General features: G+C 42.2%; 1 protein-coding gene across 1 annotated transcript in view; it reads left to right on the forward strand.

The window, feature by feature from the left end:
* Positions 1–16,133, forward strand: part of IGSF3 (immunoglobulin superfamily member 3) — a 130,082-nt gene that overhangs the window by 99,880 nt on the left and 14,069 nt on the right. Inside the window, 3 exon segments of the mRNA XM_070367428.1 lie at positions 85–492; positions 6,876–7,310; positions 7,313–7,360. Of these exon segments, the coding sequence (XP_070223529.1) occupies positions 85–492; positions 6,876–7,310; positions 7,313–7,360 (891 nt within the window).

The raw sequence follows: 16,133 nt of genomic DNA on the forward strand, positions 1-16,133 counted from the left end.
ATGCACTCACGTCCACTGGGAAAGGTTGCGTGCAAGTGGCTCGTTGTTTTCTGTTTGGCAACTTCTCTTTCCTCACTTACGCAGATAGCCGCCTGAAGCTCAGCCAAGAGCAGGGCAACCTGTCGGTTCTGGAGACGCGGCAGGTGCAGCTGGAGTGCGTGGTCCTGAACCGCACGAGCGCAGCCTCACAGCTGCTGGTGGAATGGTTTGTGTGGAAGCCCAACCAGCCAGAGCGGGAGACTGTGGCCCGCCTGAGTCGCGATGCCACCTTCCACTATGGAGAGCAGGCAGCCAAGAACAACCTGAAGGGCCGGCTGCACTTGGAGAGCCCTTCCCCGGGTGTGTACCGGCTCTTCATCCAGAACGTGGCTGTGCAGGACAGCGGCACCTACAGCTGCCGTGTGGAGGAGTGGCTGCCCAGCCCCAGTGGCATGTGGTACAAACAGGCTGAGGACACCGCTGGCCAGATGGCTGTTCGCGTCACTCGACCAGGTGAGAGTTAACCTCCCCAGGCCTCCCCTCCCTTTGGTGGTTCCCCTCTGTGATAGTTTATGCGTTGCATAAAATTAATTTCAAAATGAACCCATTGTTAATTAAATTAATACAATTAATTAGTTACTTGCAGTTAAATGTATGAGCATTTACGTTTTACACGTGCACTCACAAGTGTCTGAGATCTTTTTTCCCCCTAGTGAGTGAAAAACTGCACATCTGGCTTTGGCCTAAGGTGATTCCATTTCTTAACTAGAATAACATTTGTCACTTATTCCAGAGCCTGGAATATTTTTTAAAATTTATTTTTAATTGGAGGATAGTTGCTTTACATTATTGTGTTGGCTTCTGCCATACAACAGTGTGGATCAGCCATAGGTGTACCTATGTCCCCTCCCTCTTGAACCTCCCTCTTATCCGTCACCCATCCCTCCCCTCCAGGTTGTCACAGAGCACTGGCTTGAGCTCCTGGTGTTATATAGCAATTTCCCATTAGCTTACCTGTTTTACATGTGGTAATGTCTGTTCAATGTTACTCTCTCAATTCATCCCACCCTCTTCTTTCCCCGTTGTGTCCAGAGTCTGTTCTCTAGGTTGCCATCTCTATTTCTGCCCTGCAAATAGGTTCATCAATACCATTTTTCTAGATTCCATAGATATGTGTTAATATATAACACTTGTTTTTCTCTTTCTGACTTACTTCATTTGAGTCAGTTCTGGTGAAGTGGATGAATCTAGAGCCTGTTAAACAGAGCAGTGCTCAACTGCTTCAGTCGTGTCTGACTCTTGGGACCCCATGGACCTCTGTCCATGGGATTTTCCAGGCAAGAATACTGGAGTGGGTTGCCATTTTCTTTTCCAGGGGATCTTCCCGACCCAGGGATCTAACCCTCATTGTAGGCAGTCTCCTGCATTGCAAGTGGATTCTTTACTTACTGAGCCACAGGGAAGCCCATATATAGAGTAGAATATTTTCTTTTCAAAGAGTACATTCAGATTCAGACAGGTGGCAAAAATCTTGAAACAGTATAATCATGTGGTTCTGAAAATTCAGTTTGTGGATTTTCAGTGGAAAAGAATTGATTCATATGATTTAAATAGAAAATGAAGTAGCTGTAGCCTTTATACTCTCACTTCCTAATAATTTTATTGGTGCTAATGACTATTCTGTGCAGCCTCATGCTTTTCTTTATTGTTGGTTCTAAAGTACCCAAATGTGCATAATTACTGGGTAGAATTATTGTTCTATATTCAAACACATAATTAAAGCAAAGATGTGCAGGATTCCTGTGTCCTCTGAAACACCATGTCATCACTCATTCCTATCAGACCACAGGTCAGTTAAGGACAGGCCCCTGAAGGACATGGGACAGAAATGCACTGGGACCTGTATCCAGAGGAATGTTTTGTCTTATGTTCTCAGCATCCCAGGGTTCTGTTTGTGGTCACTGGCGCCGAGGGAAGCTTTCATAATGCTTTCACATCTAAGTAGAGCAGCTCTTTTTGTTGGTGGAATCCTGGAGCCTCACGGTTATGCCCGCCCCACACATCATGGCACACACTTCAGCGAGCAGATACAGCCTTTGTTATAGAAGAGGACATTATCTCTGTCCTCCTGTCTTGCCTAAGCTGGAGAGGGAATTGCCTCTGCTTTGAGACGTATTTCCCATGAGCTTTCTTCCCCTTTTTCCCCCTTGCCTTGAGTGCGCTGCATGTCTTTCCCCAAAGACAAATGGTAGATGCAGCAGCTGAACACCGTCTCCCTCCTCCTCCCACCCATTTTGTAGATCCCCACATGAGGCCCCAGGCGGCATGGGAGGAGGCAGCCAGCTGTATCCCTCCCAGCCACAGGGGGGCAGTTCATGTTCAGTCCTCACCAGGGCCCTGAGTATGGGTTTTACTCTGGAGAGAACTGAAGCCTAAAGAGAAGTGTCACGCTGCCAGCGTGTCGAGCAGACCGAGTGGTTGCCCAGGTTTCCTTCCTGCCACGCTGTGTGCTCATAGTGTGGCCCCTAAGTCTGCAGCCTCGAGTCCGCCTCCTGTTTAGCCAGTTGAGTAGCCCGGATCAACCAGCTGCCTGCCTGCCTGCCTCCCTTCCTTCTCCGATTATATAAGGTGATCATACTAATAACAGCATTTGGAAAATAGAAAAATACAGTTTTGAAATAAAAAATTATCTGTAGGGACTTTCTTGGCAGTCCCGTGGTTAAGTCTCCGAGCTTCTACTGCAGGGGGTGCTGGTTCGATACTTGGTGGGAGAACTGAGATCCTGCCACATGGTGTGGCCAAAAAAAAAAGTCTGTAATCTCACTGTCTGTATATCTTCATGGACTTCCCTGGTGGGTCAGTGGTAAGGAACCTGCCTGCCAAGGCAGAAGATGCAGGTTCAATCCCTGGGTTGGGAAGATCCTCTGGAGAAAGAAATGGCAACCCACTCCAATAATTCTTGCCTGGAGAATTCCATGGACAGAGGACCCTGGCGGGCTACAGACCATGAGGTCGCAAAGAGTCAGACACAGCTTACGAGTAAACAACATATCTTCATATTCCCTCTGTGTGTGTCTCTCTCTCTAAATGAAGTCAGCATCTTACTGTTTCATGTGATTTCCCCCCCGGCCCCAGCATTCTTTTGTGAGTCTTTCCCCCTGTCACTGAAAACATTTCATGACCACCATTTTTACTGCTTGCCTAAGATTCTTTATGTAGATGTACCTCAGAGCTTTTTTTTCTGATAAAAGTTGAACATATAGAAGATTGGAAATAAAAGAGCTCTAAGAGTTGAGTTAAGAATCGCCTTGCATTGCTTATGAAATATGGAAACTGAAGGAACTCAGTTCAGATCAGTTGCTCAGTCGTGTCCGACTCTTTGTGACCCCATGAATCGCAGCACGCCAGGCCTCCCTGTCCATCACCAACTTCCGGAGTTCACCCAGACTCATGTCCATCAAGTTGGTGATGCCATCCAGCCATCTCATCCTCTGTCATCCCCTCCTCCTGCCCCCAATCCCTCCCAGCACCAGAGTCTTTTCCAATGAGTCAACTCTTCACATGAGGTGGCCAAAGTATTGGAGTTTCAGCTTTAGCATCAGTCCTTCCAAAGAATACCCAGGACTGATCTCCTTTAGAATGGACTGGTTGGATCTCCTTGCAGTCCAAGGGACTCTCAGGAGTCTTCTCCAGCACCACAGTTCAAAAGCATCAATTCTTTGGCACTCAGCTTTCTTCACAGTCCAACTCTCACATCCATACATGCCCACTGGAAAAACCATAGCCTTGACTAGAGGGACTGTTGTTGGCAAAGTAATGTCTCTGCTTTTCAATATGCTATCTAGGTTGGTCATAACTCTCCTTCCAAGGAGTAAGCGTGTTTTAATATCATGGCTGCAATCACCATCTGCAGTGATTTTGGAGCCCAAAAAATAAAGTCTGACACTGTTTCCACTGTTTCCCCATCTATTTCCCATGAAGTGATGGGACCAGATGCCATGATCTTATTTTTCTGAATGTGGAGCTTTAAGCCAACTTTTTCACTCTCCTTTTTCACTTTCATCAAGAGGCTTTTTAGTTCCTCTTCACTTTCTGCCATAATGGTGGTGTCATCTGCATATCTGAGGTTATTGATATTTCTCCCAGCAATCTTGATTCCGGCTTGTGCTTCTTCAGGGTGGGACTATTGCTGAATAGATTAGTAGTTGTGTTTGGTTCACCAGGGGAGAGGGGAAACCACATTCCTCCCCCAGAGCAGGGACCACAGATCAGAGTCACTGGTCTAGGTCACAGCTTGGAAGTATCAGCGTGACCTCTGGGAGGGGCAGGGACAAACTTTTTTCTTGTAGCTTAAACATGGGAAAGTAAGGAAAAGAGTGTTAAAGGCTGATCAGGGAGATGGTTTCGCCTCTTCTACAAGGGGACAGATGCAGAAAACCAAGTTGGTAAAGAGGCATGTTAAGGGGACTGGGCTTGTGGGAAGGTGAAAATTAATTTTATTCAAAAAACTTGTGTTGAGTGATTAACATAAACAAGGCATTTGAGTGTTAGTCCCCTCCAGGCTCCTCTGTCCATGGATTCTCCAGGCAAAATACTAGAGTGATCAAACCTGGGTCTCCTGCATTGCATGTAGATTCTTTACCTTCTGAGCTACCAGGGAAGCCCCTTGAAGGGGCTCCGAAAAATTGTGAGCCTTAGACTAGAAGACAGAAAGGGAGACTAGATGGAAGAGGCCCTTCTGGGGAACTGAATGTTCACAGCCCCTTACCACCTTGCCATGATGGGTCCAATGCCTCACTCGGGCCAGCACAGCCTTTCTCTGTTGGCACATCAGCTGTGTTCCCTGGAGGGATAAGCTGATGAGTGAGACAGTTTGAGTTGCCTGCAAACCTATTTCCTGTCCTGCCACTTTCTGCCCTCTGGCCCCTGCAGCGTTTCCTGCCACCACCATCACCCTCTCCCCACCGTGCCCCACCACGCATCCCTGGTGATAGCTGGGTTGATGCACCATGTGCATCACCTATAGCTGGTTCCTAAGCTTTGTGTCCAGTGGCGCACATGAGATTCCGTATGTGCAGAGAGGAATGTGGAGGGGCTTAGCAGAGCCCCAAGGGAGTGGCGGTAACTAGCTTTGTGTTCACCTGCAAGCCAATTCAGCCAATTCATTGAAAGCCTAGGGCAGCACTTGGGAAAGGCTCCTATTTGGTCGTCATCCAAGTAGAATCTGATTCAGTCTATTTTTGTTGATGCTACGTTGGCATCTTGCATGAGCATTTCATAAACAGAGCCAAAGGGAGGAGGTAGGGAATGAATTACACGTTTAGAACCTACTCTGCTGCTGCTGCTGCTGAGTCACTTCAGTTGTGTCCAGCTCTGTATGACCCCACAGACGGCAGCCCACCAGGCTCCTCTGTCCCTGGGATTCTCCAGGCAAGAACACTGGAGTGGGTTGCCATTTCCTTCTCCAATGCATGAAAGTGAAAAGTGAAAGTGAAGTCGCTCAGTCGTGTCCAACTCTTAGCGACCCCATGGACTGCAGCCTACCAGGCTCCTCCGCCCATGGGATTTTCCAGGCAAGAGTACTGGAGTGGGGTTCCATTGCCTTCTCCAGAACCTACTCTAGAGAGCCCAAACCTGCAAAAGAAGCAGATAGAGCCGTCTGGTGGCATCTGTGGGATACGACTTAACTTGTTCAGTTATCTCTTAGTGGTTGGACTGCATCTCCTACGTCCATTGAGAGGACACTGTCCATGTTATCCTCCTGGGGATTCCATACTCGGGGTAAGGAGCCCTTTCAGGTTTATTGTCTGTTGCTTGGCTTCATTCCTTGGAGAATGTTTATCTCCTTGGGTTTCCTGTGTTATAGCCAACAACCAACATGCACACAGTTTAAATTCAAAAGCTGCTAAGGGGGTGAATTCATTTCCAAGGGCCATCATAACAGATTAGCACAAACTTCGTAGCTTCAAACAACAGAAATCTGTTCTCTCATAGTTGTGGAGGCTGGAAGGGTGAAATCAAAGTGTTATCAGGGCTCTGCTCCCCTGAAGTTCCTAGGAAGAGTCCTTCCTTGTCTCTTTCAGCTTCTCATGGCCCCATGTTCCCTGGCTTGTGGCTACATCATTCCAATCTGTCTCTGCCTTTCTATGTCCTTCTCCATGTGTCTCTGTGTGCCCTCTTCTCTCCTGATATGTAGGCCTGCCCCAAATCAGTTATGAGCACATCTTAACTAAAGTATGTCTGCAAAGATTCTATTTCCAATTAAGGAAATTCAGAGAGTCTAGGTGGACATGACTTTGGGCAGGAATCTATTCAACCACTACAAGGGGTCACAGTGAAAAATCTGCCCCTCTCCCTCTGGATTCCTATAAGCATCCATGTTACCAGCTCCTTGTGAATTCTTCCACAGATATTCCAATCAAATGGAATAAAATGTATTTTCTATTTTCTTCCGTGGGGCTTCCCAGGTGGTGCTAGTGGTAAAGAAACCTACCTGCCAGTGAAGGAGATTCAAGAGAATGCGGGTATGATCCTTAGGTCAAGAAGATCCCCTGGAGTAGGAATCGGCAACTCACTGCAGTATTCGTGCTTGGGAAATCCCATGGACAGAGGAGCCTGGCAGGCTACAGTCCGTGGGGTCACAAAGAGTCAGACATAACTGAGTATCTGAGTACACACACACATTTTCTTCTGCAGAGTGATGTGTGGAGTACACAGCGTGCCGTACTCTAACAGTTTTTCTAGAATTTCCTTCCTCCTCTCTGTACACGATGCCCCCTCATTCCTTTCAATAGAGGCATGGAACTCTCTTGTATGTTACTGTATTCCTAAAACATATTTAATGGTGGACATTTAGTTGTTTTGAGCAGAAACTAAAACAGCCTCGTCTCCCCCAGATGCTGCCCTGCAGGTGGACACAGTGGTCCCGAATGCCACGGTGTTCGAGAAGGCAGCTTTCCAGCTGGACTGTAGCATCGTGTCTCGCTCCAGCCAGGACTCCCGCTTCGCCGTGGCCTGGTACTCCCTGAGGACTAAAGCTGGAGGAAAGAGGGGTAGCCCTGGCCCAGAAGATGGGGAGGAGGAAGAGGAGGAGGAAGTGGAGGTGGATGAAGAGGAGGACGAGGACCCCACAGAGCGGACAGCCCTGCTGAGCGTGGGTGCAGATGCTGTCTTTGGCCCAGAGGGCAGCCCCTGGGAGGGCAGGCTCCGCTTTCAGATGCTCTCCCCGCTCCTCTACCGGCTCACCGTGCTGCAGGCCAGCCCCCAGGACACGGGTAACTACTCCTGCCGTGTGGAGGAGTGGCTGCCCAGCCCTCAAAAGGAATGGTACCGCTGACCGAGGAGGAGTCGGCCCCCATCGGCATCCGCGTTCTGGACACAAGTAAGTTTTTTAAGTTTTCAGGGGAGGGTGTCACTGTTGATTCTAGCTGTCTGGAAGAAAAATCAGAGCTTGATGGGGGATTGCTAAGCCGTTTTCTTGGCTGTTATGGGCATTTAGGATTTGACACACCAGTTTAAGTAACTGACTCTTGATTGCCCTTGTGGGAAAAAAAAATGGCTATAGGAATTAAAGTGATCATATACCCTCTCATCTTTATAATAAAGTTGATGCTCCACCAGATTAAATTTTAGTTAGATTTCATTATACATGTATATATTTGATGAGGGTGAAAGAGGAGAATGAAAAAGTTGGCATAAAACTCAACATTAAAAAACTAAGATCATGGTATCTGGCCCCATCACTTCATGGTAAATAGATGGGGAAAAGGGGGAAACAGTGACAGATTTTATCTTCTTGGGCTCCAAAATCACTGCAGACAGTGACTGCAGCCACAAAATTAAAAGATGCTTGCTCCTTGGAAGAAAAGCTGACAACCTAGACAGCGTGTTAAAAAGCAGAGACATCACTTTACTGACGAAAGTCCGTATAGTCAAAACTACGGTTTTTCTAGTAGTCACGTACGGATGAGAGAGTTGGACTGTAAAGAAGGCTGAGCACCGAAGAATTGATGCTTTTGAACTGTGGTGCTGGAGAAGACTCAAATTGAGAGCCCCTTTGACAGCAAGGAGATCAAACCAGTCAGTCCTAAAGGAAGTCAACCCTGAATATTCATTGGAAGGACTGATGCTGAAGCTGAAGCTCCAATACTTTGGCCACCTGATGCGAAGAACTGACTCATTGGAAAAGACCCTGATGTTGGGAAAGACTGAAGACAGGAGAAGGGAGCAGCAGAGGATGAAATGGTTAGATAGCATCACTGACTCAATAGACATGAGTTTGCACAAACTCCAGAAGATAGTGAAGGACAGGGAAGCCTGTGTGCTCCAGTTCATGGAGTTGCAAAGAGTCAGACATGACTTAGCAGCTGAACAACAACAACCATGTACAGGTATATTGTTAGATGTTACCTTGTGACTCATTAGAATATCCAACTTAGTCTCTCTTTAGCAAATCAGCAACATAAGGGGAAGAATCCCAAAGAAAGGCAACGCCAAAGAATGCTCAAACTACCGCACAATTGCATTCATCTCACACGCTAGTAAAGTAATGCTCAAAATTCTCCAAGCCAGGCTTCAGCAATGCGTGGACCATGAACTTCCAGATGTTCAAGCTGGTTTTAGAAAAGGCAGAGGAACCAGAGATCAAATTGCCAACATCCGCTGGATCATTGAAAAAGCAAAAGAGTTGCAGAAAAACATCTATTTCTGCTTTATTGACTATGCCAAAGTCTTTGACTATGTGGATCACAATAAACTGTGGAAAATTCTGAAGGAGATGGGACTACCAGACCACCTGACCTGCCTCTTGAGAAACCTGTATGCAGGTCAGGAAGCAACAGTTAGAACTGGACATGGAACAACAGACTGGTTCCAAATAGGAAAAGGAGTACATCAAGGCTGTATATTGTCACCCTGCTTATTTAACTTCTATGCAAACTACATCATGAGAAACGCTGGGCTGGAGGAAGCACAAGCTGGAATCAAGATTGCCAGGAGAAATATCAATAACCTCAGATATGCAGATGACACCACCCTTATGGCAGAAAGTGAAGAGGAACTAAAAGGCCTCTTGATGAAAGTAAAAGAGGAGAGTGAAGAATTGACTTAAAGCTCAACATTCAGAAAACTAAGATCATGGCATCCAGTCCCATCACTTCATGGTGTCAGGGAATGTTTAACAGGAGGATTCCTACATGCTGTTTCTCATAAATCCTCGGTTTCCTATCGGTTTTCTGTTGTCAGAAACTAGTGGAACAGCAAGATGCTCCCAGGACTGAGGTCATTATGTGAGACAGGCTTGAATCTCCTTCAGTAAACATTCTCTTTACGGCAAAACTGCTTAGTCTCGATCCCCTTTCTTGAGATATGGATTGTCTCCTGACCTTGTGACCATTATTAATCCCTTGCTCCCTTGGTAACAGTTGCTATATGTTCGGTTTTCTGACCTTTATCATTGTTGAAAGAAGTTTCTTGTACAACAGCCTATATATACTCACAGAAAGATCATTAAAGCACCTTTGCTCCATCAGAGCTTGGGTCCCCGTGTCTTTCTTTCTTTCTTTCTTCCTCTCTCTCTCCCTCCCTCCGGCTCTCTCTCTTTCACTTTCTTATCATGGACTCCAGACCACCAGGTTCCAGTCCATTAAAGGACCCCAACAAGTGGCACCCAGAACGCGGACACTGGTATACGTGGCATTTTGGACGGAGTGACTCCAGGCTTATTGAGGTCAGGGCCTATTGAGGTTGGTAAGTACTAAGACACGGGTCAAACGGCTGGAAAGCCCCATTATTTCTCTACTTTACTTCACCATTTGTTTAAAGCAGGGATTTTTGGTTTCGCGTCAATGAATAGAGGCTTGCTTTCAAACAATGGTTAAATGTAATCCTTGGTTCCCTGATAAATGCAGTTTTGATTTAGAAATTTGGCACCAGGTCAAAGAAAATGTTGAACGAGCCACCAGGCAGGGAAAAAATATTCCGATTGATTTCTGGCCCCTATGGGCTCTCATGAAAGCTGTAATTCTGCCATTTCAAGGTAATTCTAGCCCTCACGATATTTGACAACAGACTGAATACTTATTGCATGAATATCAAGTAGGTGATAAAACTTTACAAAAGGCCCAATTAGAACAACATAAAATATTTCAAAATTTTCTTACTAGCCGTGCCCCGGCTGCTCCAAATGCTCCTCCTTTGCCAACAGGCGCAACTCCAGAAGTCTCTCCTTTGTTAGAACCTAATGAAAGTTATGCTAATTTTTTAGCTAGATTAGAAACTGCTATTTCCCATACTGTAATCAGAGAAGAAACCAAGAAACAGCTAGAGAAATTACTTGCTTATGAGAATGCAAATCAGGAATGTTTAAGAGCTATCGCTCCAATTCGTGAAACTGGGACTATTATTGATTATTTGAAGGCTTGTCACAATTTAGGATCAGAAACTTAAAAGATGCAAATGCTAGCTAAGACAATGGCTGCTATCTTTAAAAAGGGAAATGATGGATGCTTTACATGTGGAGATAAAAACCATTTAAAAAGGGACTGCCCTAAGAAGGCTAATAAAAAACCTCCAAGAATTTGCCCTCGCTGCTATAGAGGAATGCATTGGGCCAAAGATTGTAAATCTAAATTTGATATTGAAGGAAAACCTATTCCAGGAAACTCCAAACAGGGGACCCCCCAGGTCCTCTACAACAAAAACAAGGGGCAAATTCTATCTTTTCCCTCAAACCCTCAACATCCGGCAGTGCTGCCATCTGTATACCAGCCCTAAATGATTTTTTCCTTTACCCTCAAGCAGTCCCTTCTAAAGTACCTACTGGACTTTTTGGATCTCTGCCCCCACAAACCTTCGGTCTTTTACTTGGCCGATCTAGTTTGACTTCTAAAGGAATTACTGTTCACCCTGGAATAATTGATTCAAATTATAAAGGAGAGATTCAAACTGTGATGTCATCTCAGATTCTGTGGCAATTCAAAAAGGGGGACAAAATTGCTCAATTACTTTTTTTGCCTTACACTTCTATTAACTCTTCTAATGACACACGAACAGGCAGATTCAACAGTACAGATCAAAAATAATCCTTATGGACATCATTGGTATCTGAATATGCCGAACTAAAAATAAATATCAAAATTAATGGTAAAAGATTTTCTGGTCTCCTCAACACTGGATCTGATATTACTGTTATTTCCAAACACTTATGGCCCAAATCCTGGCCTATACAAAAAAATCTCTTGCCAAATTGCAGGAATTTCTCAAACCAAAGTACAAGAAATTTATCAAAATGTACAAATCTACCCATATGAAGGACCAAAAGGCCAGCCTGCAACATTAAGACCTTATGTGATAGATGCACCCCTTAATCTAATAGGAAGGGACTTACTTATGCTATGGCAAACTCAGATATACATTCCACATTTTTCCTAAGGACCACTGCTCGTTTAACAAACAAAGCAATTATTAAAATAACTTGGAAGAATGACAAGCCTATTTGGGCAGAGCAATGGCCCCTTAAAAAAGAAAAATTACAGGCTACTAAAGAACTTATAGACACACAGTTAGAATTAAAACATATTGAGGAATCTTGCTGTCCTTGGAATTCTCCTTTTTTTGTTATAAAAAAGAAATCTAACAAATGGCATCTCTTAACAGACCTTAAAAAAGGTTAATGCATCTATGAAATCTATGGATACATTACAACCGGAGATCCCATCACCTATTACTTATTCCTCAAAATTGGCACATTATTATTATTGATTTACAAAATTGCTTTAGACTCCAGAGAAAACTGATTAAAATAAAATCTTTTTTGAAATTGCAAAACCGATTCTTCTTACATGTGCAGTTAGGAAAAGGTTAACTTGTTAAAATACTTTTTTGGAACTCCAATTCTGCCTGGGAAACAAAAACAGGCCTAAGAAAAAACCTAAAGTTAACTCTTATCATGTCCTTGGGATACACAGCCCACTCCATCTAGGACTCCAGCCATAAACAAATTGGTGGAACTCAAAAAAAAAAAACAAACAGATATTTTAAATTTCAAGCGGAAAACTATGCCTATCTATCTAAAATTATGTCTCAATATATGTCTTTATTTTTAGATAATATGAAATTAATAAGCTATTTAAATTCAAGTCCACATGAACTGAAAAATATTCAATAGTAAATATAATGTTTATTTAAATATAAATATAATTTATATATAATTATTTGCTAATCTAATTAAGACATGTCTTAAGTCATCAACATTATATAATACTTTTATTGTGCCTAGGTTTAAGGTGAACTAAATTTGTCAACAAAAGGTAGCTCTTTTTATATATATATTTATATATATATAAATGAGATGAAAACTTTTAGATAAACTCTATTAAAAATAATTATATTTTTAATAGAATAATCTATTATAATCATCTAAAATAATCTCTTAGGATTGGGGTAACTTAAGTTTCTGGAGTTATACTAAACTAAATAATAAAAGTTTATTAAATAGCTAGGTCATTTCCAAATGAAGTAAGATTTTAAAACATGAATTACTGAACGCTAACTTCGTCTTACAAAACATTTTTTCTTACTAAAAAACTAAAGAGATTTTAGACTATTAATAAATACAAATATATATATAAATAAATATATATTATAAAATATAAATATATTCACCAATCTATAAAATGCTAACATACAAGATACTTCAAAGAAAAGATATATGCTTTTAATAAAAAGATATAAGAAATGGCAAATAAAATGAATAAAAAAAAATACACAAAAGGTTTATGACAAATGAAAGAAAGTTTTATGGGAAATGGATGTAACTCATTGCCCTGAACTTTCTTCCTCTTCCTTCTTACATGTCTCGATTGATACAAATGCTTCTTTTATATGGGCCACACCTCTCTGAGGTGAAACTACACAATATATTATAACCCACCTATTAATTACTTTGCGATAATGAGAACACCTAATTCTATAAAAACAGACAATGGCCTGCCTGTATTTCTAAGCAAATTAAAACAATTTTTACATTCATTCTCTATTACAACAGATTACAGACATTCCTTGTAATCCACAAACACAAGACATAATTAAACACATTACACACTGTAACTGCAAGTAAAAAATCAAATAAATACACAGGAACACTCTTATCTTCCTTATCCAGAACAGACTTTACTAGATTCTAATGCAATATATTCTTTAAGCCTATAACTATTATTAATATAGCTTTATTTCTGTTTCCAGTCTGTAAGATTCTTAAAATAACATCAACTTCACTGCCTATTTCACAATACAAAAAAAAACAACATAAAAAAGACATCATTTGCCAAATAAGTTATTTGTTCCTAAGAATATCAAAAATACAAAATATTCAGCTTCTTTTCCAGTCTGTCTTGAAAGTACAATCATCTTCTTTAACACGCTGAACAGAGAGATTCAGCAGCCACTGGGCTGCATTTCTTTTCCAGGGACAAGGTCAGGTATTTGGATGTGAGCAACGTTTCATTTGTCGACTTGTTCTGCATCAGCTTTTCAGTAATTTCACTTAGGAAAAAGTGCTTAACTGTTTGCTCCTAATCCTTTGCCCCAAATAACACAAACCACTTAAAATAGTCAGATCCTATTTTTTTATATCAAGAAAAATGTATGTACTGAATAAGGAAGAAATCAACCCATTAATTCAAAACCACAACCAAATACCAGTCCCCAAACAGATCTCTAGATGATTTCTTTTGTACTAAAATATTTCCTAGAAATGTTTTCATCATTATCGCTTTCCTTTCTTTCTGTAATTATTGTTGCTGCTGCTACTGCTGCTAAGTAACTGCAGTCGTGTCAGACTCTGTGCGACCCCATAGACGGCAGCCCACCAGGCTCCCCGTCCCTGGGATTCTCCAAGCAAGAACACTGGAGTGGGTTGCCATTTTCTTCTCCAATGCATGAAAGTGAAAAGTGAAAAGAAAGTCTCTCAGTTGTGTCTGACTCTGTGTGACCCCACCGACTGCAGCCTACCAGGTTCCTCCATCCATGAGATTTTCCAGGCAAAAGTACTGGAGTGGGGTGCCATTGCCTTCTCCATAACTGTTGTTAATATAGCTTTATTTATTTTAAATTTTTTAAACTTACTACAAGGAGATATTTTGACAAAAGCAGAAAAACATTTCGAGACATTGAAGGATACCTCCCTTCCTTTGCCCATTTGGTATCAAGACAGATTAATCAATGGAAATCTAAGAAACTAATCTTATAGGGAAAGGGATATTCTTCTATTTCTCCAGATGGATCCAACGAACTCACATGGTTTCCTCTTCGAAGATTCAACCTAAAGGGACCCCCAACATTCAAACTAGAGACGAAACAACAAAAACCCCAGGAAGAATAAATTCCAGTACAAGCCATGGCAGCTTTAAAAATCTCCAAAAAACCACACTCTACATCACTGACCTTATGATCTCTCTACTTGGGGACAGATAAAAACCCTTACTAATCAAACTGAATATCTGATTTCTCAACAGGGAATGCCTCGGAATCCTGAGAATATTTTTCTTTGCTGTGCTTGCTTTGCTTGCTTTTGCTTCCCCTGCTCAGGCTGACTTGATTGATCACACTTATTGGGCTTATAGGGGGGGCCTAACCCCCCTTTTTATTGTAGGTTACAGAATGGACAGATATAGGACCAATCGTATCCACTAATGACTCAACACATGTGTCCCCTCCTTGAAGCTTGGAAGGGCCCTCTCATCCTGAGGAAGAAGGAAGACTAATTAACATTTTTCTAGGCTATGAAATCCTTCCTTTATGCATGGGCCCAATAAAATTATGTATTAATGTTAATCGACAAACTTGGGCTTTCGTTCTGCCTCCAAAAAAGAACTTCCACACATTGCTTGGATTATTTACTGCCCTTTCTTTGTCCATGAACCATGTTTATACTACTGAAACTTTAGGGAAAGAATGAGGGAATCAACAAAGAACACTATGCAAAGGGTTTACTAATAAGAGCTTTAAATATATTCTTGTTCATTGGGACAAATGTCAGGCCAAATCAGGAAAATTAATGTTTATGGCTAATCATACAATTGTTGATTGGGGACTCCATGGTATATGGTTATCTAACTGCTCAGATTATATTAATAGCACTGTGTGTGATTTTGTTACTCAAATAGCGTAGAAGGTTACTAATGCTACAATGGAACATTACCATGACAGAGGACTTCTTGGGTGGCTTGATGATGGAATGCCCCCCTCCCTCGTCCTCCAATCGTCCTTGATAAACAGATTGGGCCTAAACAATGGGACATCTGGAAACTTGCTGCAAGCATGGAGGAAGTTGGGACTTGGACTGGACATTTCACAGGGACCAATCGTAGTCATAAAAACTATTTCTTTCATTATAATCAATCATATTTCATACAAGCTTGTATTCTTCCTTTTGTTCTAGCTGTAGGAAATTTACAATTCAATAAGACTTTATGTTCTATAATTTATATAAATTGCAAATTATATACTTGTCGTAACTCTTCCTTTTTTTAATATAAATTTATTTATTTTAATTAGAGGCTAATTACTTTACAATATTATATTGGTTTTGCCATACATTGACATGAATCCAGCACAGGTGTACATGTGTTCCCCATCCTGAACCTTCCTCCCACCTCCCTCCCCATACCATTCCTCTGGGTCATCCCAGTGCACCAGCCCCGAGCATCTTGTATCATGCATTGAACCTGGACTGACGATTCGTTTCACATATGATAATATATATGTTTCAATGGCATTCTCCCAAATTATCCCACCCTCACCATCTCCTGCAGAGTCCAAAAGACTGTTCTATACATCTGTGTCTCTTTTGCTGTCTCATATACAGGGTTATCATTACCATCTTTCTAAATTGCATATATATGCATTATTCTGAAAGAGATGGGAATACCAGACCAACGGACCCGCCTCTTGAAAAACCTATATGCAGGTCAGGAGGCAACAGTTCAAACTGGACATGGAACAACAGACTGGCTCCAAATGGGAAAAGGAGTACATCAAGGCTGTATATTGTCACCCTGCTTATTTAATTTATATGCAGAATACATCATGAGAAATGCTCAGCTGGAAGAAACACAAGCTGGAATCAAGATTGTCGGGAGAAATATCAATAACCT

Source organism: Bos mutus, chromosome 3 (genome assembly GCF_027580195.1).
Source record: "Bos mutus isolate GX-2022 chromosome 3, NWIPB_WYAK_1.1, whole genome shotgun sequence".
Lineage (NCBI taxonomy): Eukaryota > Metazoa > Chordata > Mammalia > Artiodactyla > Bovidae > Bos > Bos mutus.